At 41.7% G+C, this 27,283-nt stretch overlaps 2 protein-coding genes across 2 annotated transcripts; both read left to right on the plus strand.

Moving 5' to 3' along the window:
* Positions 1-260: 260 nt before the first annotated feature.
* amot (angiomotin) lies at positions 261-18,148 on the plus strand (the record flags this gene model as incomplete). Its single annotated transcript, XM_079237983.1, has 12 exons — positions 261-314; positions 1,795-2,818; positions 4,660-5,224; positions 6,010-6,154; positions 6,950-7,042; positions 7,265-7,410; positions 10,686-10,835; positions 11,753-11,949; positions 13,804-13,932; positions 15,318-15,556; positions 16,502-16,756; positions 18,033-18,148. The coding sequence occupies exons 1-12, from the start codon at positions 290-292 to the stop codon at positions 18,146-18,148; spliced, it is 3,084 nt and encodes a 1,027-aa protein (XP_079094109.1). The 5' UTR covers positions 261-289.
* Positions 18,149-25,254: 7,106 nt separating this feature from the next.
* On the plus strand, positions 25,255-26,881 carry armc7 (armadillo repeat containing 7). The gene is made up of 3 exons (XM_079237992.1): positions 25,255-25,425; positions 26,254-26,397; positions 26,514-26,881. The coding sequence occupies exons 1-3, from the start codon at positions 25,338-25,340 to the stop codon at positions 26,858-26,860; spliced, it is 579 nt and encodes a 192-aa protein (XP_079094118.1). The 5' UTR covers positions 25,255-25,337; the 3' UTR covers positions 26,861-26,881.
* The last annotated feature ends 402 nt before the right edge of the window (positions 26,882-27,283 follow it).

Here is a 27,283-nt window from a genome sequence, read left to right on the forward strand (position 1 = left end):
TATCTATGTGTAACGGAAAGGTTTGTGACCTTAGATTGTTGGTTTAGATTTCTTATTTTTACATTTAAAATGTTGTCGAAGTCTTTGAGTTAATATAAGCTTTTTGGAAATCTAAACTTCCACTACATGTGTATTTTATTCTGTAAATGCTTTTTTGTCTTTTGTCTCTTCAGCTGGAAGATAATCGACCAGTTGCTGACATCTCTTCAACGCTAACATGTTTTCTTTTGTCTCACTTTTATTTTTTTATTTACAGATGTTTCGGAAAAAAGCATCTTCCTCCTTGAGAATGAGAAGAATGCTAGATGAGAAAGGTGCTAGATATGCTCGTTTCTTTCTAAAGTGTAAAATGATGTAGTTGTTAACATTCAGTGTTGTCAGAAGAAACCACACAAATGTCAATGCAGAAAAATAAATGAAACATAAAAACAAATATAAAAGTAAAAAAAGCAAACGAAGACAAATGTGAAAACTATTTTAATGTATATGAAAAGGTCATTTCACTTTTTTTGACATGTTATATACAGGTTCTTTTAAAAGAGGAAAGTATCCTCTTTATTTGCACCTTCATAGCAAAAACATTTTTTTGGTGGTTTCAACTTTGACAACATAGGATATGCAACTGAGAACGCATTGCTTGTTTGGTGACTGACGTGGTGTTTCATTTAATTTAATCCAAATTGCAAATTGTTCTTTGCTCCCAGCTTCTTCAATGACAACTTTTTTCTGTTTTTTATATATATATATATATATATGTTATTTTAGTTTTGTCCAAAACCAACATTTTACAATTAGGCGCATATATATATATATATATATATATATATATATATATATATATATATATATATATATATATATATATACATATATATTATGACTTAACACTTTACAGTGTGTTTGTTCTTGAAGAAAAAACGTAGGAGAATATTGTTCATAAATGCAATGATTTGTGTGTCACATGATGGAAGGAAATGTTTAAGCATTCCTGAAGTACCTCGACAATGTGACCTCTGAAAAATCACTTAAATCACACTAAAATTTCCCTTGAGTTATCAGTTTATTATCTCATCCATTAAAAAGGGCAAGAACGAGAGAGATAAATGCCAATAAATAAGCACAAGGTGAAATCAAATGTGATGTTATTTTAGTTTTGTCCAAAACCAAGATTTTACAATTAGGCCTATATATATATATATATATATATATATATATATATATATATATATATATATATATATGAACAATATTCTCCTACGTTTTTTCTTCAAGAACAAACACACTGTAAAGTGTTAAGTCATAAAATCACAGTAGTTTTAGTGCAATCAATGCTAACATGTGCCCAAAACCAAGTAAAGAATACTTCCGTATTATGTTAATCTCTTAGGGTTAAATGACATAACGCAGCTGTCACAGTCTTTATTCTTCGGTTAAAATGTAAGCTTTGATGTTTTTCTTTCTTTCTTTAGCAGTATGGGTTCAAGCTTTGGGGTTTTGGTTCCTACGGTTTTCAGAAATCTTCCTCCAGTCTCATTCTGCAAGGGAGACAGGGATGGTCCACATGCTTCTTCTTCCTTTATACCTTCAGTCCCTTTTTAGTTTCTTGTCCTCCTTTTTTCCCTGTTTTTTTGTGTGCAATAAATTCACTCTTTCTGTCTTTTCTGTCCCTCTCTTGGATAGTTTCTCTTTCCATTCCTTCACATTCTTGACCCTTGTAAAACTCTAATTCTCATCCCGTTTTCACACTGCTTCCCTTTCCTCCTTCTCTCTCTTTCCACTTTCTCCTCTTCTCAGAGAGTATTGATCGTGGGCGGAGCTTGTCCTTCCACGAGGTGCGTGGACAGCGCCAGGCAGAGATGAGGGCCGCAGCCGAGGAATCGTCCAACAACAGTGTAGGAGGTTGTGGCAGCACCGTCCTGCAGCGCCTCCTGCAGGAGCAGATGAACCGGAACTACGTGCTGCAACAGCAGAAACAACAACATGGAGGAGCAGGGGCTGGGGTCGGAGGAGGAGGAGGAGGAGGAGGTTACTCAGGGCAGGGACAGATGGGCCCCTCGGATGAGCACTCCATGACCCCGCACATTGCCCGTCAGGAGCCCCAGGGACAGGAGCTGCAGACGGACAACTGCCTGGAGAAACTGGGCTCAACCCAAGTAGGAGATGGTGGGAGCAATGGAGGGGGAGGAAGTGCAGGGAGTGGAAGTGGAGTAGCAGGAGGTGGCAGCAGTGGGGGTGTTGGGAGCGTGCAAGGGCAGTGCCCAAACCTGGAGGACCTCCCTACGTATGAAGAAGCCAAAGTGCAGTCACAATACTTCCGTGGGCATGGTCCTCCTCCTCAGCCTCAGCAGCAGAACAATCAGTCCCAGCAACCTCTCCCCGCATCGGTGGGCACCGCCTTCTACGTCACCGGGCTGACCGGTGCCAAGGTGCGCACTGAAGGTCGCCCCATGGTGCAGCGGGTGAGCGGAATAGGAAGGGTGCACCAGGACGACGGGCTGAAGGATCTGAAGCACGGACACGTTCGGTCTCTCAGCGAAAGACTTATGCAGCTGTCCCTGGCCACCAGCGGCGTGAAGGCCCACGCTCCCGTCAGCAGCGCCCCGCTCTCGCCCCAGCTGCCCCGGCCAGGGCCGCCAGGTGACTACTACAAGCCGCAGCACCGCGGTCCGCCACCAGACTACCCCATCAAGGAAATGGGCTCTCCTACCAAGCAGCAGGAGTCTCAAAGTCATTTTTACCAAGAGCAGCAAGGGAGGGAGCACTCAAGGGAAATGCCCCACGTCAGATACCAGCCCCCGCCGGAGTATGGCTCGTTTAGGTAAGATTACACACACTCAGCCCTTCACCTACATACAAATATATGCACTTAAAGATGCTTGATGACACCGCTCTCTTGAGGAATTTGTGTTCTTACGTCTAAATGATGCGTGATCCTAGCTGCTGAAAAGACTGATTCACTCATTTTAAATTACCGTAACCTGTCAGTCACCCATGGATCTTGAAAACACACAACCAGGACACTGTGCTTTCACATCATACTCAATCAGGTTCAATCAAAGTAATATAAAAGAGTTGAGCCAGCAAGATGTTTTTTTCCCATCTTGCCTGACATAAGCCTGCATGCCCATCAGTTGATCTTCGCAATGTTATTAACAAATTACCAAAGTCAGTCTTATTACTTTCCGGCTGTAGCATTGAGATGTTTTCTTATTCAGACTGCTTCAAAATGTGCTTCAAAATTCACCCGTTTAAACACAAACACACACCATCAAGAGCAACTTGGGGATCAAACTACCAACTATGGGACCAGTGGTCGTCGTATTCGACCTCCTGGTTCACAGGCTCACTTTTGCGCTCATCGAGGGTACAAGCAGGACTCTGGTTGACGCCGCCGTGCATCTCCGTGAGCAGACGATGCACGTAGAGTTGGACTGGATTTCCTGCTTTGACCAGCGGCGTAGCCAGGTCTTTTTGCGTCGGATGTTTTGAGTGTAGCTGTGAATACAATTTATAAAAGTGGGCTGTGGCAATCAGTCCTCAAATCATATCGTTCCATGTGGATTATACGTTTTTGTTGATATAAGTTCATGCAAAGAAGTGAGCCCATGTCGTGTGATCTAAAATATGAATTAGACACGGTGCAAATTTTATTTAACAAACTTCACGTTGCATTAAATTACTTGACACGCCACACTTGATGTTATGGCGTGGCTCCAGAACAAATAAACGGTTCACTTTAGTAATAATAAAAACTCCACGTAAGCGTGATTTGTTCAAAGTCTCAGTGGAGAGAGAAAGAAAGACACGGACACAAAAGAGAGATACATTCAAAGGTAAATAGTGCACACAGTACACTGCACATAAAATGCATCTAAAGTTTAATATTTCACGAAGCGCATTTTAACATGCATGTGTGAAATGTAGGAATAATACAGTGTAGAATATTCTGTTAAAAGTAAATGTTCTGTTTAAAAATGTTACTAAAGAAAAAGTAATGAAACAAAAGTCAAGTAATCATCCAAAACACTATATATTATGTTAGTCATATATGTATTGATGCATGTTGCAGCTTGTAAAGGTCTAATTAATCTTAATTACATTACATGTAGCTGACGCTTTTATCCAAAGTGACTTGCATGTTTGCTCTATACACCGCAGACACAACGGGGAGCATAGTTCCTTCATGTGCTGCTGGGTTGTTTACTCTATAATAAGGCATCATCATCTGTGAGATAAAAAACATCTGTGAACTACGATACAAAAAATGTAATAACATAATGTTTGGATACATAAATGATTGAAGTCACACAAAATAGGACGAGCAGTGAATACAGTAGATGAAAGAGAACAGTAGTGTGCATATGTTAATTAATATTTAAACACTTTTAGCATTCATGATCAGATGTTTTGGGATCATTTGAGTCTTTTCTGTATTTTGTAGTGTGGATCCTTCAATGCAATATTTAACCTGAATCTCATGTAATAATGCTGGAAAGATAATGTATACTAATGCGCACTGACATGGTTTGATAACATTTCTGCTAGCTATTTTCTCTTTGAGTCAAATGTGAATGAAATCAGCCAATAACAGCTATAAATCAGCATAAGACACCAGCTGAGGTTAAGAACAGTGTAACCACACAGCTGATCTCTCCTCAGGTCCAGTAAGGAGGGTTCGGTTTACATCCAGAGGTCTCTTCATCAGCACAGTCCTACCTCCTCTGTCACCTCTGTGGGCTCCTTGCCCCGCACCCAGTCCTCCACCCTAAACAGCATGCACAGTGCCACCCATTCCTCCTTCCCTCACCAGCACCCCCGGAGCCAAGGAGAGCCCTTCCCAAGCATGGGGCTCCATAGCTCGCAGAGTCCCAGCTCCCACCAAGCAGGCGAGCACTTCACCCTGGGGCCCATTCACCCGGCGCATCCAAGAACTGTCGGTTTACCTCACGACCCTTACGGCTCCACCCCGAGGATGCACCATCAGTATCAACACCAGCAGCAGCAGCAGCAGCAGCAGCAGTTCCAAGGACCTCCACCTCCCCAGCCCCAGACGGCAGTCCAGGCCGGACATTTCCCTCACCCGTACTCCTTCTACCACCTGCAAGGGGAGCCGGTCAGCATGATGGTGCGCGCCCACCAGATGGTAGATGTGCTAAAGGAGGAGAACAGGATGATGAGACAGGAGATGGAGGCCAGCCGCGAGAAAGTCACCAAGTTGCACAAGGTAAGCTTGAAATATTTGGTTAATATTGGTTTAAGTCTATCAATGTTTTATGATTTATGCATACGGAAATGCCCAAATGCACACGGTAAGAATATGTAATTGCTGTAATTGTTACACCTGTGCATAGTGACCACAAAGAGTAAAAAGCTCAAAGTTTTCTATATGAGAATTTTGCAGTCGTGCTGAAGTTGCTTTAAAATAAATGAACTGCAAAATGAATGTGACGTTAAGCAAACACATCTATGCTAAATCCAGTGCGATGAAGCGTCGACATTCTCTCATTTAAAAGGGGAAACTGGACAAATTTTGGATCTTGCAAAGTAGAGTGGATATATGCAGTGTCCTTTCAAAGATCAAATATTTCAGCACTACAACTATCATGCTAATTCAATCGTTATTGTGTTTGCAGTGATGGTGTACATCATGCAAATGTGATGACATACTTTACAGTGCAAAGGGCTAACAGTTGAAGTTCAGGTTCAAATAATTAATTCAACCCCCTTTTTTTGGACAAACGCATGATCATTCTTTTGTGCTTCGATAGAATTCTGTTTGGCTTTAGATTCTTAGTTTGTTAAGACCAAAAAGCCCAGACATGGCAGGGTGAATAGGGAAGACTTCACTTTTGGTGAAGATCAGGCTGTAAACGGTGTTTAGGTGAGGACCGTTTTGTCTCATGTCAATAGTTGGATGTGAATTTGGATATACAGTTTAGAAATAAATGACACATTTGGATCTCCCTGTCTTTGCTCTGTTTCTTTAACTTCTCCTGTGGCTATGGGCAGTTGGAAACCGAGATCCAGCTGGTGTCAGAGGCGTATGAAAACCTTGCCAAGTCTTCGTCCAAGAGGGAAGCCCTGGAGAAAACCATGAGGAATAAACTGGAGCTGGAGGTGCGCCGGCTGCACGACTTCAACAGGGACCTCCGAGGTGAGAGAGCGTGGAGATGCAATAACTCGTCACAGTCTTTCTGCAAATTCAACATATTACTACACGGATGGGACCGGCATAAAGTGGCAAAAAAAACGAAAAAATGTCTGTCGTCCAGTTGGGTTGAGAACATGGCTCCAAGATACTTATTTTAAAGTCTACATGTAATACATGTGCCTTCGTCAAAATATTTTACGGGGCGCTATTGAGCCCCCTTGCCGATCTCAAGCACCTCAAACATATCTGGTCATTACATTTAGGACTTTAAATGTGTGTGTGACAACTTTGGTTCTGTCCCCTCAAACAAACGTTCCCTTTTCATGGCGAGTTGTAACGGCTCGGTGCTCGGGCCCAAATGAGAATTATTTACTCAAAACAAAACTTGTAGGATATGTTGCATGACGATGTTAAACCAAATATGGAAAGCTATTCTGAAATCGCTCAATAGGTGGCGCCAACCGTTCCAATCCTGTGCATGTCCCCATTATGCCAAGACTTGTCTGGTGGGACTTTGAATGTACAAGTACTGACATGCCACGTATGTCATGATAAAAGAAGTGTGTGATTGGCCTCAGTCTTTCTTTATTTATATATATACCAACTAAGGTGATGTTCCTCAGCTTAGCGAAGCCCCAAAACCAGCTTGGAGCTGCCTGCCATTTTGATAATATCCTTTGAGCTGCTTCCTTCTTTTGATCAAAAAAGGGTTAGAACCTGGAATGGCTGCTTGTCCCTATATTTGCTGCTAATGTTTCTGTGTTTTTCCCAACTCTTGTGTTTTGTTGTTTTTAAAAGAGCGCATGGAGACAGCCAATAAGCAGCTCACTGCTAAAGAGTGCGACTGCTCAGACGACAACCGCAAAACCATCTCCCAGCTGCTTGTACAGAGTGAGTGCCTCCCAGCTGCCGTCACATTCAACATGCTACCCCAGGCGTTTTTCAGGCATGATGTCGGTGACAACACATGTATCTGATTAGATGTGTCTGAAGAAATCTAGTTCTCATATCTTGCATGGATTACAATTTAACACAAGTGATTTATGCTGTGCATAACAATAACCTTTTCTAAAAAAATATGGAGAAAAGTTATTGTGTTTGTACGTGTTCAAGACAAAGAGACGGTCCGTGAGAGGGAAAAGCTGGAGATGGAGTTGAATGCGCAGCGTTCTACCACAGACGACCAGAGAAGACACATCGAGATCAGAGACCAGGCGCTCAACAATGCCCAGGCCAAAGTGGTCAAGCTTGAGGAGGAGGTAATAACACCACTCTTACTGGATATAATCCTGGTCGTTGGATTTGGGTCAGAATCAGATAAAGAAGCCTCGATGAAGATGAACTATTCCAACCATGAAGTGTTCTTATTAAACAAGAAACACATAATCTTAACAGCTACAGTACCGTAAAATTCGGGTTACAAGCCACTCCTACCTCCGGTCAGTGTCCCGCTGTAGCAAGCTAGGAGCAGCGCTAGCTAGCGCTGTTGCTAGCTCCCCGCTCCTGCTGCTAGCTCCCCGCTGCTGCTGCTTCTGCCCGCGTCCCCTCTGCCCAAGTCGGGTGTCAAGCCGGGGCTGGTCCTGCTACCTTCGATGGTTGTCGGGGAGCTAGCGGAGCACTAGCGGAGCACTAGCAGAGCGCTAGCGGGGAACTAGCATGAGCGCCAGCTGGCTACAGCGGGGAGCAAAATGGGACACTGACTGACGGTAGTAGCGGCGTGTAACCCGACTTTTACGGTAGTCTAAGCTTCCCAGGCCAGTTATGTCTTGTTGATTATATCTGAAATATGTATGACAACTTTTTACATTTTCCGTATGGCAGAGAGACATAACTGTGTGAACCTGTGGGTCAGTACTTGCGAGTTTGATGCGGCCTGTCTGTGACCACCGGGCACCTCGTGTACGAGTTCAACGTTTTTTCTTGTGGAGTGTGTGACGCTAGAAATTATTAGGGCTGCAACAACGAATCGATAATATCGATAAAAATCGATTAGCAAAAGTGTTGGCAACGAATTTCATTATCGATTCGTTGTGTCGCGCGATTATTACGGCAGTCATAAAGTCGCGGAGAGAAAAAAAGAGCGGCGCAGAGCCGCCAACATGTCTGAGATTGGAGTGAGAGACTGAGAAACGCTGAAGCCGTGATCTTAGCAAAAATAGAACACCTTAGATGTGACGTGTCGAGTCTTGGCCAACCAGCGTTAAGCGTCTACAGCGGCTTCATTTCCCTCAAACTTGTTGTTAATGGAAGCTAGTCAGCTTGCTAGCTTGCTATCACGTTAGCTAACATGTTTGGGTTGTGTATTGTCGTTAAAGTTACGTTATGTTCTGTTACAGTTCAGTCTTGCTTGTAAAAAACCGTAACGTGGTGAAACATGTCGTCACCCCCCGGTCTGGTTCAGTTCACCTGTCACTCGTTAACGTTTAATCGGCACACTGGCGGATCTGGCTGCAGGTTGTTTTTTTACTCAAAGTAGACTGAATCAAATCACGTAGTTGGGTTTAGCCAACAACGTCATTTCGTGGTCGTAAGAGGCCCAGAATGAAATAGTTTGCAGAGCTGAGATGAGATGGAGCTGGGCCTGGAGGTTTCGGTCCAAACAGACGTGAGAGGAGCAGTACAGCTTCCCTCTGTCCCAGTGTTTCATACATATTGATAAAGCAGGGCATGCTAAAGCAGCCTCTACTCCAAGGAGATCAATTACAGTAAAAAGGCAGATGTAAAGCATACATGTGTATGTTTTTAGTGTTAGTCCATTTTAATCTAATTTGTTTAATTAACAGCTCGGGGATGTTCAAGGAGCGACCTGTTTGTGCTTTCTGAACATGTTTTGCACTGTGAATTTGCACTGTCACTTCTGTTTTTGAACAAAGGGTTGGAAAGTCATGTTTTTTTGCTTTTTTATCCGATTCATCGATTAATCGAAAAAATAATCAACCGATTAATCGATTATTAAAATAATCGTTAGTTGCAGCCCTAGAAATAATGCATTGCAAACGTTCCACCACTTCCTGTATCCACTAGGTGGCCCTAGAGAAAGTAAAGAACACATGAAAATGTAAAGTGGATTCTGTTTGTCAAATAACGCTGACTTCCGGTTGCCAATAGATGGCGCTATGGCTGTGTGAAAATTGGCTTATAGATATCCTCAGGCCATGACTGTTATCAAGCATAGCACGTTTGGTACAGGTTTAAACGCCAGTCCAGTGGAGTTACATCAGCTTGTTTTTTTTGGCAAATCACGTTTAATGGTGGCTGTGCCATAGCTTTTTTTTAATCACAAAGGTATTTAGATTGTCCTGACCAAATTTGAAGTGGGTCCGAATAATTCCCGAGGAGTACGTTAAAGTCCAGCACCCGGAAATGGCAAAAACTACATTATAAATAAATTTTTAAGTCTACATGTACCTACCAAATTTAAACATTTAGGTCAAACCCTTGCCAATCCCAAGCATCACAGCCACATCAGGTAGCTACATTTTGAAATTGAAATGTGTTTGCCAAGTTTTTGTTCCGTTTCCATCATTTTAACTACATCAGTTCATGAAAAACTCCCCAAAAAACCCTTTAAGGGGAGAAAAGGGGGAGAAACCTTTGGGAGAGCAACAGAGGAGGATCCCTCTTTCAGAATGAACAACATAACAGAGTTACAACACATTCAATGAATATGACTGAGCAGTAGGCATGATGAAAAAGTAACAACTAACTATAATAACAGCAAAACCACAGCTCAAACCACCGATCCTCTTAATGAAAGACGGGCATGCTAACCACTGAGCCACAGTCGCATCACAACCCTCTCCCCAATTTGTTTCCACTTTCACTTTTGACCCCGCCATTATATCATAAAGACAGACACAATATTGGTATATACAAAGGGTATTGGCGATACTAATTGCAATGCAACAACTAATAATAATGATTATAGCAGGAGGTGTCGGGCAGGACCAGGGTCCAGATAAAACCACGATCTATGTAAACCTCTGAGGACAAAGAGCACAAAGACCCCGGAAAAAGGAGCAAAGTTATGTGCATTAATGGTGCATGAATTTATACAAAAGGAAATAAATATGGAGATGGAGCAAGGTTTCATTACCAACATTTAATCCTGTGTTGGAGGGTTTCTTGGGGACCGGGATGATGGTGTGTTTGAAGCAGGAGAATTGGTGATTAATGATAATAGCAGGAGCAATAATAGAACAATGCTAATAATAACAGCAGCAGTGGATGTAATGGTTATGATTATGATGATAAAAGCATTAATGGTAGGTATAGCGATGGCAATTTCCTCAAATGAAACCAGTAACGCCTGTAGCTACTCTTTACTACTCTGATCTCCTTTGTCAATGTGTTTCTGGTCTGATGGTACTGTTATTGTAATTATATGTACAGGTTTTAGTTGGCACACACTTGTCAGGGAGGTCATCCAGATCTATCTAAAAACACTCAATTTAGTTCAGTCAAAGCAGGCCTGGAACTCCTTTCTTTCTTTCTTTCTTTCATACTTTCTTTCTTTCTTTCTTTCTTTCTGCAGCTCAAGAAAAAGCAGGTCTACGTGGAAAAGGTGGAGAGGATGCAGCAAGCTCTGGCTCAGCTCCAGGCCGCCTGTCAGAAGAGAGAACAACTTGAGCATCGCCTCCGTATTAGACTGGAGAGAGAGCTTGAGTCGCTACGCATGCAGCAGGTAACACCCTATGCTGGTTGACGTTTACACGAACCATCAATGAATGGAGAGACTATCAGGTTGTGCTTGTACCCCTTCCCATTTTAATACTTAAAATTATCATCACTCTCCTAGTTCTGCTAGTAAATCCCTATATATGTTTTAAATTTGAAAATAGACGTTAATATAATGGACCCTCAGCTCACAGATGTGTATATCTGTCTCAGTGCCTCTCAACATCTGACTGATTGGCTCCTTTAGTTGTCACTCGGCTCAGTTGGTGAATATAGTGCAGTATTTAGCAGCTAAGGAGATATTTCTGTCAGGAGTTGATGGACCAAAAACTGAGCAAAAAGAGAAAGAAAGAATATGGGACATGCATTCAAGTTCAACATACCGTAAAAGTCGGGTTACGAGCCGCTACTACCTTCGGTCAGTGTCCCCGTTAGCTCCCCGCTGTAGCCAGCTGGGGCTCCTGCTAGCGCTCCGTTACTTCCCCGCTAACTTCCGCTAGCTCCCTGAAAACCACCAAAGCTAGCGGGACCAGGCTCGACACCCGACTTGGGCAGAGGGGCAGTAGCAGCAGCAGCGGGCGCTAGCTTGCAGCAGCGCTAGTTAGCAGCAGCAGTGCTAGCTAGTACTGCTCCTAGCTAGCGCTGCTCCTAGCTTGCTACAGCGGGGACACTGACAGGAGGTAGGTGCGGCTTGTAATCCGACTTTTACAGTATATAAACTTGAGAAGTGATGAGTTAATTTTGTGTTCACAACCTTTTCCCACACATACTAACAAATAAGTTTAAGATGTTGCAACACTTTTCTCCCAATACAACACCAGTAGATGTGGAAGTTAACACAGCTAGCAACAGATTTGATGTTGAATCCACAACTGGCGTGAACGGTCGCTCTCATCCTTCTGCTTCCCCTCTTCTCCCTCCCAGCGTCAGGGAGGCCCTCAAAGCAGTGGTGCAGTGCCTTCTGAGTACAATGCCACAGCGCTGATGGAGCACTTGAGGGAGAAGGAGGAGCAGATCCTGGCTCTGGAGGCTGACATGACCAAATGGGAGCAGAAGTACTTGGAGGAGAGTGTGATGAGGCAATTTGCCCTGGACGCCGCCGCCTCTGTCGCCACTGAGAGGTACATGTACATGACGGTTATTGCCATTCTATTATCTGAGCCATTGTTTCAGACACTGTTGCCATATGTTCAAGGCGAAAGGTTAATTTATAGGCATGCTACTTTGCATAGCTCATGCCAGTCAGGATATTGCTCTTCTGGAAAAGTTGAGCAGAACTTGGCAGGAGAATTTTTACTTCTTAACCTTAAATATAAACCCCCTATTAGTACCTGAACGATCACAAAACGGCAAACTTTGTTTTTTGTTTTTTCGCTCTGTCTCGCATTTCCGTGTCTTGTGCCTTTCCTGTACCGCCCATGTTTCTAAAAACACGTCACCCAACAAGAGGGAAGGCTTATGCAAATGTAAAGACCCAGCAGCCCTCAGTGAGATAAGGTTTTCCCTTTTTTAAAAAAGCATTTTTGAACCAAACAACACAGTGTTTTGACTAAAAATCAGTCACAACAGCCCTAAGCTTTGTTTTTCTGTGATTTTCTTTGCAGGTTCCGATTATTTAGGTCCTAGTCTTTCCAAAAAGTTGTCTTATTAGTATGTGGGATGTTGGTAAGGGGCCTGCACCTTACAGTTTGTACAAGTTGGCGACCGCTCCAAAAGACATGTTTGGGAAATCTTGACCCAAAAAGCACTAAGAAGTTATTTACCATATGCCTGGATACGCTCAAGATAGGACTTTGTACGGCTGACCTTACAATGTTTTATGACCCCACCTTTCAGGTTATGATCAGTTCATAGAGACCCATCCAATTGCTATTGAAGAAACTGTGTGTGTGAGAGAGTGATAACACTTGTAGTTTCCTGCAAGTTGTATCTCACCCACAGCCCAGGACAACAGAGGGGGGAAGGAATTTTGTTGTAACATAGAATAATAATAAAAACATTAGAAGATCATTAGATCCTCCACTCCACTTTTGACAGTGCATGGGCTCGAATAATCTAAAAAGCTACAAGCAGCATTGGACGGGCCCTCGCACCTTTGCGGTACTTGCTGGATGCCGGTTGATGTGACCACGGGCACAAATTAGAAATTAGAAGGTTTTTTTTTTCCTGTGGGTGACGCTGGAAATTATGTATTATGTAATGTGCAGGAATGCATTATGTTGCTCTATGTTAAGTGTACAACACATCATGTAAATGTCACATAAAGTGGTTTGTTACATAGCTTTGACCTACTTTTTCAAGTAAATGGCACCATGACTCTGAGGGGAAATTGGCTTGTTGACATCCTCAAGCCAATATTTTTTTTTAAGTATGGCAATTTTGGGATAAATTTGAACAAGACCAGTGGATTTCCATCAGCTATGAAATGTTATTGAGCAGATTAATGAATATACGGCCAAGTTGTAACAACTTCCTGTTTCATGGCGAACAGCGTCTGCAGCATTTGGTTGGGGGCTACTGTGACGGCACATTTTACCAAAACAGTCAGAGGTCTATGTCCTGCCCTTTAATTTATGACCTGTCCACAGAGGTAATTTGATTACTTGACACCAGGTACGGGAGGTATGCTTTGCTTCATAAACCCCGCCAGTCCTCCACCGCAGGATAAGAGATGGCACATATACGTTTGGACACCAGTTAACTTAAATAGAAACATAAAATACAACTAAGAATATTCAATTCACATTACACTATTACCCTCAGACCAAATCCCAATGATCTCTTTCAGAATTCAGCAGCAAATAATTGAATGTATGAGCATAACCCGCTTTTTATATTTCATTGTGTTTATTGTATTTTTATATATATATATTTTCCATGCATGTGTGTGACCCCCTATCTCAGCATTCAGAACAGGTCAGTGATTTAGTCTGAAGTCCCGTGGATGAGTTAGTTTTGAACTGTCTGTTTTGCAGGGATACATCTATTGCAGTGATGAGCCATTTTCCAAGCAGCAGCTATGACACGTCGGTGGAGGCTCGAATCCAGAAGGAAGAAGAGGAGATTCTCATGGCCAATCGACGCTGTCTGGACATGGAAAGCAGGTAAAGCACTCTCCACATACAATGGACAACAATAACCCATACAATTATTCAGTGTACTTAAACAAAGTAAAGAACAGCTATTGACAGCCACAGTACAAGAGGAAGGATAAGGTTGTAAACCTTAACCTTCCTCTTGTGTTAGCTTTCTGTTAGCATCTCTTGTGTTAGCTTTCTGTTAGCATCTCTTGTGTTAGCGGGTCGGTTTTGACCCATGTCTTAAATCAGCTGTAAAATACACTAAAAACAATGATCTATCATCCAATTTATTTCTCATCTCTTGGTTTCCTTGTTAGGCTTCCTTATCCATGAACATATTTTTGTATGTTTTAATATTTTTGGTGTGGGACTCTGGGCCTTTTCTTTGTCAGGATACCTCGATTTCAATAAAAAAAATGGTAAAATGAACCTCAAGAGAATATTATAAATAAATAAAAGCTTGTTGTTGTGTATTAGAACACATCTCTTAAATAAATTAGTTTTTTTTTTTTTTTTTTTTTTTTTAAATATTATTAACTATAGTAACATCTATGATGTTGCAGGTCAATTTCGACCCATATATATTTACTTCAAGAAAAAGGCTAAAAAGCTTTTTTTTCAGCAATAGAACTTTAATACAAACACAAAATGAAAAGCAGAACAAGTCATTACACAACATCAGTGTCGGGCCGTGCGTTTTAAGCAAATCTTGTTTTTATAATTGGGTCAAAACCGACCCTAACAACACAAAGGTCATAATTTCAACCAGAGCATTTTATAATTTAATGAAACATTTTTAAATGTTGTTGAAATAGAGGTTCTTGATGTAATTAACACATGTTATGTGGTTCTTTTGTGCATTTAAAACCTGAAACGGGTCGGTGCCGACCCTAACACAAGAGGAAGGTTAAATAATGCGTTTTCATTGGTTAGATTGTCAAAATTAGAAAAATAACAGCTTCAATCCCTGAGGAGCTTCGTTCGCATTAGAGATTGTTGCTTTAGGAGTGGATGGCGGACAAAAAAGAAAGAAAGAGGAATATGCCGTTTACCTGCGTTTATCCACTAAGGTGTCCAGCTAAACGTGACCTAAAACTAGCCCTATCCTAAAATTACCATAGATTTCAATAATCTTTAAACGCCACCGCACAAAGAAACCTGAATCTATAGCTGATGTAGGCCTAAATGTTGCAAAATGAATGGATTATTCCTGATGCAAAATAATGTGAAAATAAGTTAAAAGAGAGGTGTGTTGTGTATGTTGGCAGGTTTTAAATTAAAAGTAGACATTTGGGAATTACGCTAATATTACGTTTTTTCTAGTTTCTAGTTTCTACACGACTGTTATTGATGACAAATGAGGTCCAGTGGTTTCCTTATGGTCCTCCCTCTTGTTCTGCCTAATTCAGGATAAAGAATCTCCACGCTCAGATCATAGAGAAAGACGCTATGATCAAGGTGCTTCACCAGCGCTCCAGGAAGGAACCCATCAAGTCAGATGCGCAATCTGCCATGAGGCCCACCAAGTCCCTGATGTCCATTTCCAACACGGGATCTGGTGGATCAGGAGTGCTCTCTCACGGCTTGGGCCTCAGTAGCTCCCCCATCACTGAAGAACGCAAGGACACCAGCTGGAAGGGCAGTCTGGGTAAGAACCAGAACTAGCGGTCATTGTTAGCATTTACCCCATGTCAGTTTATGGAAAATGTTATATACATTTTTTATTCAGTCTGTATATTTAATTAATATTGCTACTGTATTCTTCTTCTTTACTGTTTGTATTACTGTTTATTTATATTACTGATGATTTTTGTATTTACTATGTGTCTCCTGTGTGCAATGCTGCTGTAATCCTGCAATTTCCTATCTTATTTTTATCTTATCTAAAGCGTTTTACCCATGTACCGTAAACGTCGGGTTACGAGCCGCTCCTACGGCCGGTCAGTGTCCCCGCTGTAGCAAGCTAGTAGCAGCGCTAGCTAGTAGCAGCGCTAGCTAGTAGCTGCTGCTACTGCCCGCTGCTGCTGCTACTGCCCGCGTCCCCTCTGCCCAAGTCGGGTGTCGAGCCTGGTCCCGCTACCTTTGGTGGTTTTCGGGGAGCTAGCGGAAGTTAGCGGGGAAGTAACAGAGCGCTAGCAGGAGCCAGCGGGGAGCTAACAGGACACTGACCGAAGGTAGTAGCGGCTCGTAACCCGACGTTTACGATAATACTTTTTAAGAACAGCAGCTGAATGTTACGATGAGTGAGAATTGGGGATAGAAGTTACTTAATAATAATAATAATAATAATAATTTGATTTATATAGCGCTTTTCAAAATTCTCAGACACTTTACAAACATTAAAATCATCATACAAGATATACAATAAAACATTGAACACACATGATAAGCAGTTCTGAAAAGGTGGGTTTTTCGTTTGAGATTTGAATATGGAAGTGTGCAGTGTCTGAGTTTGGAGAGAGAGTTCCAGAGGCAGCTATGAGAAGGCTCTGTCTCCCCATGTCCGGTGCTTGGTCAGTGGAATGGCCAGGAGGTTGGCATCATGGCTACAGTGCTTGTGAGTAAAGATTGCTTTCTTCTGTTGTTCCTCCAGGGGGTCTGCTGGGTTACGAGTTTCGTACGGAGTCTCTCAGGACGGGGTCAATCTCCTCATCTCCCTCACCGGTCCTTCCTTCCACCCCCATGACGGCAGGTCACTCAAAGACGGGCAGCAGAGACAGCTGCACGCAGACCGAGAAGGGACAGAGTCAGGACACCGGCAAGCCCGGCACGCCCGGCCTGCAGAGCATGACGCTGCCTGCTCGCCTGTTCAGCCCCAGCCCAGTGTACATCCCAGACCGCATCGCAGGTCAGCTCACACTGCCAGACATATCCGTAGGAGCTGGTGGATGTCTTCAGGCTCTGATCACACTCACATGCGTCTCAGTTGGCAAGCGATATCTTGTGGTAATCAGGGAAAAAATTCGAGGGCAAATTCACAAAGAATTGATTGCGTTACGTTTTACAGCTGAGTGCAATTTGCCTTCTCTTTTTTTTGCAATGTGGCAAAGTATAAATGTTGCCTTGGTGCCAAAAACCATAGGCAGAAAAATGGCAAAGAGAAAAGATCATTTGCATTTTTTTGATCGTAAGCTACAGGTCCCTACTGAGGAGGTTTAGAGGCATTCCTCAACTTCAGGTAAGGAATTTAAACATGACAGAGAAAGTATATTTGGGATTTAACATGAAGATTGTTATTAAATACACACCTTCAGACTGTAAAAGATGGCATGAGCATGGCATCCCTTATGAATGAGTTTCTGTTACCAAGATGCTAATGTCGTCACTGTAACTGTGTGACTATTAGCGCTGATCTTTGGGAGTTGGACTGTTTTTGCAATCGTGCTCATTTGCATAGAAAGCGGCCAATTTTGCACCAATATAATGCATATTACCTCATGTAAATACATGCATATAGCACGTATGCATATAGCATGTATTGCTGATTTTGACTGAAAGTAGAGCCCTTTTTTTAATATATATTATTATTTATTTTTGCACAACTCAAACGATAAAATAAAGAAGGCCGGGCTGGGAGAGCCGTAAGATGCCCAGGTCTGGACTACGCCGCCTGGGAGAGATTTAAAGTGCAGCACCTGTGTGCGGCAGCATTAAGCCCCTCCAATGCCAAAAAAAACAAAAACGAGTTAACGCATGATCAAATAATTAACGCCGTTAATAGTCACAGAGAAAGGGACAGGCAGTGAATGCAGAGGGTGAGGAAGAACAGTACTTTGAAAGTACTTTTACTTGAACACTTTAACTAAACACTGTCAACATTTATTTACACATAGTTTGTGGTCATGTTAGCCTCTTCTGCATTTTCAGATTGTAGTGTGGATCATTCATTGCAACATGTACCATCATGTTCTTATGTATTAATGCTGAACAGGTCATTTCCACTACTGCCCACTGACATGTTTAGCTTCGACTTCGTTGGCGCTCAGGGCCTTAATAATATTTATGAAAAGAACAAAAGGTCCTTCACTCCGACTTTGTCTGTTTAAAAGTGTCCGAAACATACTGGATCATCCCAGATGCTGGACTGATAATTTGTTGAACTTCTTTCGTCAACTCTTTTGCAGATGTGTTTCAAAGCAGCACCCTGGAACGAAGGCTGCCCGTCCTGTCCCATCCACACCAACAGGCCTCTCTAACCCAACAGGAAGTAGAAAAAGACATGGTGGAGATCCTCATCTGACCCCATGACCTCTGGGGAAAAACCATCCATTTCAGTGATTTGGAGAGCAGCTCATTCGACAAGCAGACATGTAAATCCTAACGGCTTACCACAGTTTGACTGATTCAATCAAACACATCCAGCCTGACTGGAGATGGTATACATTTCCTTCATTCCTTCACTAAATCACTGTTCATCATCTGAGGAAAATCCAGAAATAAGATGCAAAAAGCAGAGGCGCTCCGCCCCTCTTACTGTCTCATCTCAGCTTTTGTAATTCCCATAAATTTGTTAATATGACGTGGCAGCTGGAACTTCAAAATGTAAAAGATGTTCCTGTTTTTCTGATGCAACTTTGTTTGATGCTTTTGGTGCCCTTTGTTTACAGTGATGGTTAATTCATCCAAATTGTAGACAAAACCTCTTTTCTTATTTCAGTCTTCGTATGCTCTTAGGTTGACTAAAAATGAATAGGCGAGCCTGATATTCAATGTCTTCCTGTTAAATTCAACATGTAGAGCATACACATTCACAAATCCACACATGCAAACATTTAAGGTGAAGGAATGTTCTTTTTGTCACTGTTGGATGATTCGCTGTGGAAGACTTTGTTTAAATGCACTACCTTTTGACCTGGGGAGGGGAGCCTTCGCCACGGCAACGTCAATTCAGCACATTTGGGCATATGCAATTTTTTCCTTTTACTTCATGCAAGCAAATGATTATTGATGAGAACAGAACTGGCCTTGCTACAGGAGTTCAGCTGCAAGAGAAAGCAGCTTGGAAACATGAGATATGTAAACTCTCCAATAGTGTTGGTGGACGCTGGTTGGACCAAAGATATCGGCTACCATTTTGTTGCATATATTGCACTACTTATTTTTCTTTTTTTCTATATTACTTTTAAGATTTCTGACACTAGCTATTGTATTTATGTGCAATGTTTTTTTTAAACTGTTAGACATGGCACTCGTATAATGAGAAATGATGCGTCCCCTGTGACATGTTGCCTTCCGGCTGAACGAGCGCCCTGGGTTCAGATGTAGAGCGTGGGCCCTGTGCTGCAGAGCAAGTTCAACATACCAGGCTATGTGTTGTTACCTGGCTTACCTGACTGACTCTAACAACCTTGATCCTGCTTCGCGGGTCCTATGAAGAAGTTAAACAGGCTGACACTAACAAAGTATCCACTGGCAAAAGCAGGACGGATGGCTGGCAATACATCGCCTATTGTGTGATTTATTGTAAATAAACACGTTTATAATATCACTGCCGCATCTATACATGAGTAGATCTGACTGTGTATTCTATTCAAAGAATGTATTGCTTAGATGTATTCTTATACAACAATAATAGCCTCATTCTTTCAACGGCAACCCCGGCGGTGTGAAACAGACATAATTCAAAACAATAACACTCATTTAGCCGAATACGCATATGCAATTTACATTGATTAGTCGTTATCTAGATGGGCAGTGAATGTTATGTTATAAGCCTGATCATTTACAGAGTCATACAGTATGCCGTCTCTTGCCAGCTGTCCTTTTCACATTTGGAGATTTAATCAGTATTTTGCTTTTACTCTGGATTGTGATTTAAACCTCTTTTGTATTTGTTTAGTATTGCCGAAGCTTTGATTGGACAGTACAGACGGTGCTTTTATACGCAGTGATCTCTTCTCTCCATCATAACCTGCTTACCATCGTAATCTACCCCTGGTATGAAGGGAACCTCCGTCATAGGACTGAAAGCGCAGGGTTAGCCCCAAGTCCTGCGTCGCACTACAGGCCACTGATGAGCTTTTCCTTTTTTTGTTTTCCAACGGACCTAACAAAGAAGTATACAATCTGCCTTTCATATATACATACATACATACATACATACATACATACAGTAAAGTCGGGTTACAAGCCGCTACTACCTCTGGTCGGTGTCCCCGCTAGCTCCCTGCTGTAGCCTGCTAGTGCGCCACTAGCGCTCCTGCTAGTGCGCCACTAGCGCTCCTGCTAGCGCGCCACTAGCGCTCCTGCTAGCGCGCCACTAGCGCTCCTGCTAGCGCTCCTGCTAGCTCACACTAGTTCCCCGACAACCACCAAAGGAAGCGGGACCAGCACCGGCTCGACACCCGACTCGGGCAGAGGGGACGCGGCAGCAGCAGTAGCGCTAGCTAGCAGCAGCGCTAGCTTGCTACAGCAGGGACACCCTCCGAATGTAGAAGCGGCTTCTAACCCGACTTTTACGGTAATTGCAGCCACTATAATTACCATCCATCTTACTTTTTAAGAGATCAAAACAAACCTTGAAATTTGTTCACGCGCACCATTTCAATGATTTGAGGTTTTAATTGAAGTAGTTGGTTTGGATGTGATCATGGAATTTATGCAATAATCAATTGAGTCTGCTCTTCCTTTTTCCTATTGAGTGTCATTTGGGTCATTTATTCTAAGACACTTTTTCTTCACTTAACTTTTATGTATAGTAACTTACTGTGAATGTCTTCCATCAGATTACAGAGATGTGTCTTCACTTCTCTTGCTTTGGACCTAATGTAATGAATTGATGCTCACCCCTGTACACGACATCCCAGTGGGAAGTGAAACAACCTTCTCGTGGGGTGAAGTCATCCGCCCGGTTCCAAAATGCGGTTGATATAAGTCTCACCAATATTTTCAAGATTTGAGAAGATAATTTTATGGTGACCTGTTGCAGGCTATATAGCAAAGAACAAAACTCACAAGTCTAGAATAACTGAGCCTTTGCAAATGTGTTTTTTTTTTTTTTTTTTCATTAACGTGGTCAAATATTGCATTTCCAGCAAGGTTAATATGGCTAGATTGAAGCAGTCACTGAAAACCAAAAATATTGGACCAAAGAATGGTCAGCTATCAGATGTCAAGGCGGCGGTATTACTAAAGGACTGCATTCCATCAGAGGAACTAACAAAGGAATGCATAGATATGTGGTAAAAACATTTGATAGGAATGAGGACTTGTGCCAAAAGAAATGGTGGCGTCCGTAACTTGCTAACAAATATGTTCACACATGTTTGCCATCAGCAGCACATTAAGGGCCTTTATGCTGGTGGTGTAAAAGTCTTGTCCGGTTCACCTTAAGCTTGGAGACAACTGACCCTGTGGGAATTGTAAAGCCTCAGATGGGCTTTGCTGAAGGATTTTGATGGAAGACTACAACCTCCACATGTGATTGCTTTTAGCAATGAACCCACAATTATTATTATGAAACCAATGCAACATGAATCATTCCCTCAAATGTAGCTGCAAAGGCAGCAACATTTGTTTTACTTTCATGTTGCCTTGACGCACACATTTCACAGACTATTCTCTTGTGATATTACAGATATTTTGAGGATGCACCTTTTATGAATCAGACCAGAACATTTCAAGGTGCAAAGATCTGTTCTCAGTTGGTTGGAGAAGATAAAATGCCAAATAACAAAAGGATATAGAGTTGGAATCAATTCAGTTCTGTGTCGATGTTATCAAAGCAAGGTCTTGTCTGAAGTTGGGAATTTAAAATATAGTCATAGGACAGCGCAGGGCCTCTGGGACTAAAGAAAAATGTGATATTCACAATAAAGAAGGTGGAACCAGTGGCCATTTGCCATGTATGCTTATTAAAAGCATAGTGCTTGTATCTAAATGATTGCCCATTTCAAGCAATTATTTCATTATTTCCACAATGCACTTGAGAAAATTCGAAGGACCTATTGTTTTCCTTATGTTTATGTTTATTATGGCCCCCTATTGTATAGCCCTTGCTGTGGGTTTCACCTAGCTGTGTGACATTTCATAGGTATTTGTAACATGGTGAGACGTATGAAGGAGGTATGCTCTAAACCCAATAGGAAGTCCGCTTTTTTTTAATTTTCAGTTTTTTGACCATTTCATGGCACCATGCTTTAACAAACTCCTTCAAGAGATTAAACCCCATTGACTTACAATTCGGTCAGTATGATCTTGAGACCTTTGCAAAAGTTATCGAAAGATCAAAAAGTTATTGAGCTATGTATCCCTGACGACAAAAAACGTGTTCGCCATTGTGACGGCAAGTGTGGCGTTGTCAGCTGTTTGTCCCTTTTTGTCCCTGACTGACACACTTCACAATTGTAGTTTTGTCTTTATTTGATTATAATAAACACCTTTAATTCACCATCATCCACTGTGTCCTTTCCCATATTTGTCATGGCCTCAGAGCCAAATGTTTGATGCTCCATAACATCCACATGACAATTTAGAATCATAGCAATAGCGCGACCTAATGGCAACAGGAAGTTACAGGTTGGGTACTTTTACATCCTCCTCACAGATTGATCAGATCTCTCAAATGAAATCCGAAAAGCCTGAAGACATTGATGACGCTTCAGTCAAGAGTGTGAGAAGACACTGAACAGCGGAAACGTGAATGAATTCGTGAATTATAAGAAAGGATTGTTCAACTTTACTGTTCAACTTTAATCTTGAATTAGTGAATTATAATATCAACTTTATCTCAAAATTGCAACATGATGCAATTGCGAAATGTTGCGACTATTATTGAGACAAATTGGGAATTTATAAAGAATTGATCAACTTTATTGATCAACTTTATTCTTGAACTAGTGAATTGTAATATCAACTTTATCTCAAAATAAATAAATGACCTTTTAGTCACATTATGACATACATTCACTAAACGAAGACTTTGCAAATGCACATTTATCGCCAAATATGATATCAATAAGCATTTAAATCAGAAACCGTTTATTTACCAGGAATGTTTACACAAACAAGGAGTTTTTCTTGGCGGAAGGTGCACAACATTAGACATTGCTTAAAAGCTAAACAGAGACGATGAACGTCTTCGCTGAAGCATCTATTACTTTTAGCTGACCCTTTTATCTCAAGCGACTTACATTGTTGCTCTACACCCCGTACACACAGCAGCGGGGAGCAGTTCAGGGTTTGGTGCCTTGCTCAAGGACACAACGACATGGACCAGCGGAGCCGGGGCTCCAACCACCGGTGACGGGTATGCTAACCACTGAGCCACAGTCGCTATATGATGCTTTCACCGCGTTTCCTCTGATCCATGATTCCTGCTCAGGGTTCACACTCCGTTGGAAGACTCCGTCTCAAAGGGGTAAGAGTATCTGTGTTCTCACCAGGAAGGCCTGACAAACCCCTCATTAAGTCAAATTAAGCTAAAAATGCAGATATTCTTTTGTACTTTTTACTGAATATTATTTATATACAATAATTTCGAAAATTGTAATTATTTGATATGTATAAATAAAGAGTCTCTTTAGTTTTTCTTATACATAACTACATATATACATACATCTGCTTTTTTTCACACATATACAAACACTAATTTACCTCAATAATACATCTTACTCCTGGTAGTATTGGCATAATGCACCTTAATAACTAACTGCTGGTACTACTGTCATCTTTCTTGTTTTGTTGTTGCTCCTGTTTGTATTTACATGTAAAGTGCCTTGAGTACCTTTTTAAAGCGCTATACAAATAAAATGTATTATTAATATTGGCGTATATATATTTAACGTCTGACAGCAGTAGCAGCCACACCATCTTGTGGAGTAACTGCTACACTTCATTGGTTGAGGTTCTGGTGCTACAACACTGGGTTTAATTGCCTTTATAGCATATGGTAATAATGATTATAACGCAGTAATGAAGTCTAATTTATCACATTTAATCTTTTCTATTAGCATGATTGACCTTTAGGAGTAAAAACACCTTTTAAATGGCACTTTATAATTAAGTGATCAACACCGCCCCCTGGTGGGATACTATGTAAGTACACGAAAAAGAGCTGATTTTAGCAATTTGGTCATTTAATCATTATTATGTCTCAAAACAGACACAAAATACAAGATTACATTATTATTCATGTGTGCGAGTTATCCAACATTCATCCACCGATGCTTCGTTGCAGATGTCTCCAGTACAGACGTCTGAATTTAGTACAGAAGTCTCCAGTACAGACGTCTTTAGGTTGTGTACAGGGAGTTATTTATTTTGTCGTGTCCACACCCGGAGAGTCTGAAGAGTTGTGTAGTGCAGCGCTCTTCCTCTTGGCCACCTCGTCTATCTGCCTCATCCTCCTCTCCAAGACCTCCATCCTCTTGGCTTCGTTGCGTTCTCGCTCCTGAGCCCGGAGCACCTCCACATCCTGAAAGAACCAGTGTCTGCATGATGGAGGAGGAGGAAGGTGAGGAAGAGGAGGAGGAGGATGATGTATTAATGTAAGACACAAATATCCCCCTAAACAAATCAAACCATCAATAGAAAGTAAATGAACTATTTTTCAAGCAGAAAAGCCAAATATATATATATATTTCATGCACTTTGTATGTTTTGTATGTAGCTGCTGATTACTGATAAGTGCATTTTAATTAAACAAGATTAATAAGGGAATAAGAGGGGAAATAAGCAGTAGATGTCAGTGTTGTGTAAAGGAACGTGCATCAGAAAACACTGCAGGTTTACGATGCACGATTATCTAAAGGTCCCCTTTATTAGTATATGCTGAACATTCCCACGTGACAGTTAATGCACATTAAACATACTCATGCACTACGTCACAACTTGCCTGTTGAAGAAAGCAGTGGCGAGTCCCACGATCAGCGTCCCAAATAAAATGGGTTTCGTTCGACGCTTCACAGCCGACAGCTGGTGTTGCTTCATTACTGCTAAATATATAATATAAATATGAGCAGAACCAGAACCTACATGTGTTTTTATCTGACCTCTGAAGCGACCATTAGATAACTGCTGGTTACACGCCTCCTTCTTGTAGTGCTCTTACTCGCGTCACACGACTTCCGTTCCCCAGTTTTTAAAGAAACGCAAATTATCCCCAAGCAAAAAAATATAATACACATATTCAACCACTTTCGAATAAAATATAATATGATGTTTTGAAGTGTCTTTAACGAGTTCAAGTGGATATTCTAGTTTATTGTGAAAACGGTCAAGGTTTTGGTGAGTAGGAAGCTTAGAGGAGGGGCGGGTTTCTGTACGGACACATTCAACAAACGGACCAAAACAGGAAGTGGTGATAAGTAACCCGTCTGCGTTTTAATTCGTGTGTTTCAGCGTGTGTTTGAGCTGCTGCGAGTCTCCTGTTGCGGTCAGTGTGATCTGTTAGTGTTGGTTTTATTCAAGGGAAGATAATTAAACTAAAGATGTGGAGGAAAGGCTCGTCTGAGGGCTCCGACCGGTTCGAGTACCTTCAGACTCTGGTCACCGAGTTCCAGGACACGGACTGTGACGGTGGGTCTGCTTTACTTTTATGTTTTCATGATTAAATGAAATAAGTTCCATGAGAACCACAAAGAGTATTAAAAACACTGAATGAGAATTTGCACCTCTGAAAACTGTTGGGGGTGTTTTTCTTTACTTTCTAATAAAATTAATTAATAAATTATACTTTTCTGCTACTTTATACTATACTAAATATTGTACTTTTTTTTTTTTAGATAAGAAAAAATATGATTAACTTATAATTTATGACATATGACTATCTAACAGTTTGTTCCAACTTTATCAGCAGCCATATTAAAAGTGATGAACTCATTCATTCATAAATAATTAGAATCCAGGAACATCATGTTTATGATTAGAGTACTTTTACTTTTGGTACTTAAGGTATATTTTTATGCCAATACTCTTGGATTTACTAAAGTACGATTTTAAAGGTGTATTCTAAACTGTGGTGTTACTATTTTTTATTATTTTATTCTTTTTTTTTGAAAAAGTAAAAAGACAATACATAGACATAACATCAAGAGGACGACAAAACAGTGAGATAGAACAGAAAAAGAGAAAAATGTGAATATTAATAGAATATATTAGGTATTACTACTCATTACAATACTCATTAAATATCACAAGTAATAAAGACAATCAATACATTGAATATTGGAATGAAAAAGAACGTTAAAAAAAGATAACTATTTGTGGTAGTGTATTATTAATATCAGAAGTATTACAGTTCAGTGTTCAATTCATTCTCCAATTTCAATATATCATGAATAATGTAATTTATTAATGGCTATACATTTGTAGTAATTTCTCAGTTGTATTTTTTCACACGGCCAGAGGCGAAGGAGCAGGTGCTGGCCAACTTGGCCAACTTCGCGTACGACCCAAAGAACATGGAGCACCTGAGGGAGCTGCAGGTGGCCGACCTCTTCTTGGACATGCTCACTGAGGAGAACGACAACTTCGTGGAGTTTGGGATGGGTGTGACTACGTTGTTATCTCTCCGCCGTTGTTTTTACATCTTGCAAATGTCCCAACCTTTTTAAATACCCTCCCTTTTCGTGTGTGTGTGTGTGTGTGTGTGTGTGTTCGTTCAGGGGGGCTGTGTAACCTGAGTATGGACCCCGAATGCCGCCGCGTCATCCTGGAGAGCCGGGGCATCAGCCTGGTCACGAATTGTCTGTCGAGCCGGCGGGAGGAGACCGTCCTGTCGGCCATCACCACGCTGATGAACCTCGCCGCGCCCTCGTCCCGCTCCCGGGTCGCCGACCCGGCCGTGCTGCAGTGCATGCTGCGCTTCTCCCTCTCGGAGAGCGCCCGCCTGCGCAGCCTGGCCGCCGTGTTCCTGCAGGACTGCTGCAGCGCGGAGCAGGTGGCCCGAGCGGAGCGGCAGATGACGCAGGGGCGGCAGACTGCGGTCGGGATCCCGCTGCCCGAGAACTAAGACGGGGGTGTTCGGCTCACGAGAGCATCGGGGAGGTCCAGCGCCATGATGGGGGTCCGGTCCACTTGACCTTGAAGGTTTTGGAGGAGGTTGAGGTCAGAACTCTGAGTCCAGTTCTTTCACACAAGCTGTGAAAAGTATTTATTTTTTGGAGCTGTCTTTGAACTCCGAGGAACGAGACAAACTGTTGCCACAAAGTTGTAAATATATCTTTTATATATTTAAAATATCATTGCATGCTGTTTTTCTTTAATATTCCACATGATGTACTTTTGAAGCTGAACCTTTTTTTAAATCTAATATTTCAATGAGATTTCCCGTGTTGTACTCTCTCTGACCACACGGGGGAGACTGCATAGTGAAGATCCGTCCAGCTGTTTTTGTGAGACATTAATAGTTTGCTAAAAGCACAAAAAAAAACAT

This window comes from Taurulus bubalis, assembly GCF_910589615.1.
Source record: "Taurulus bubalis genome assembly, chromosome: 2".
NCBI lineage: Eukaryota > Metazoa > Chordata > Actinopteri > Perciformes > Cottidae > Taurulus > Taurulus bubalis.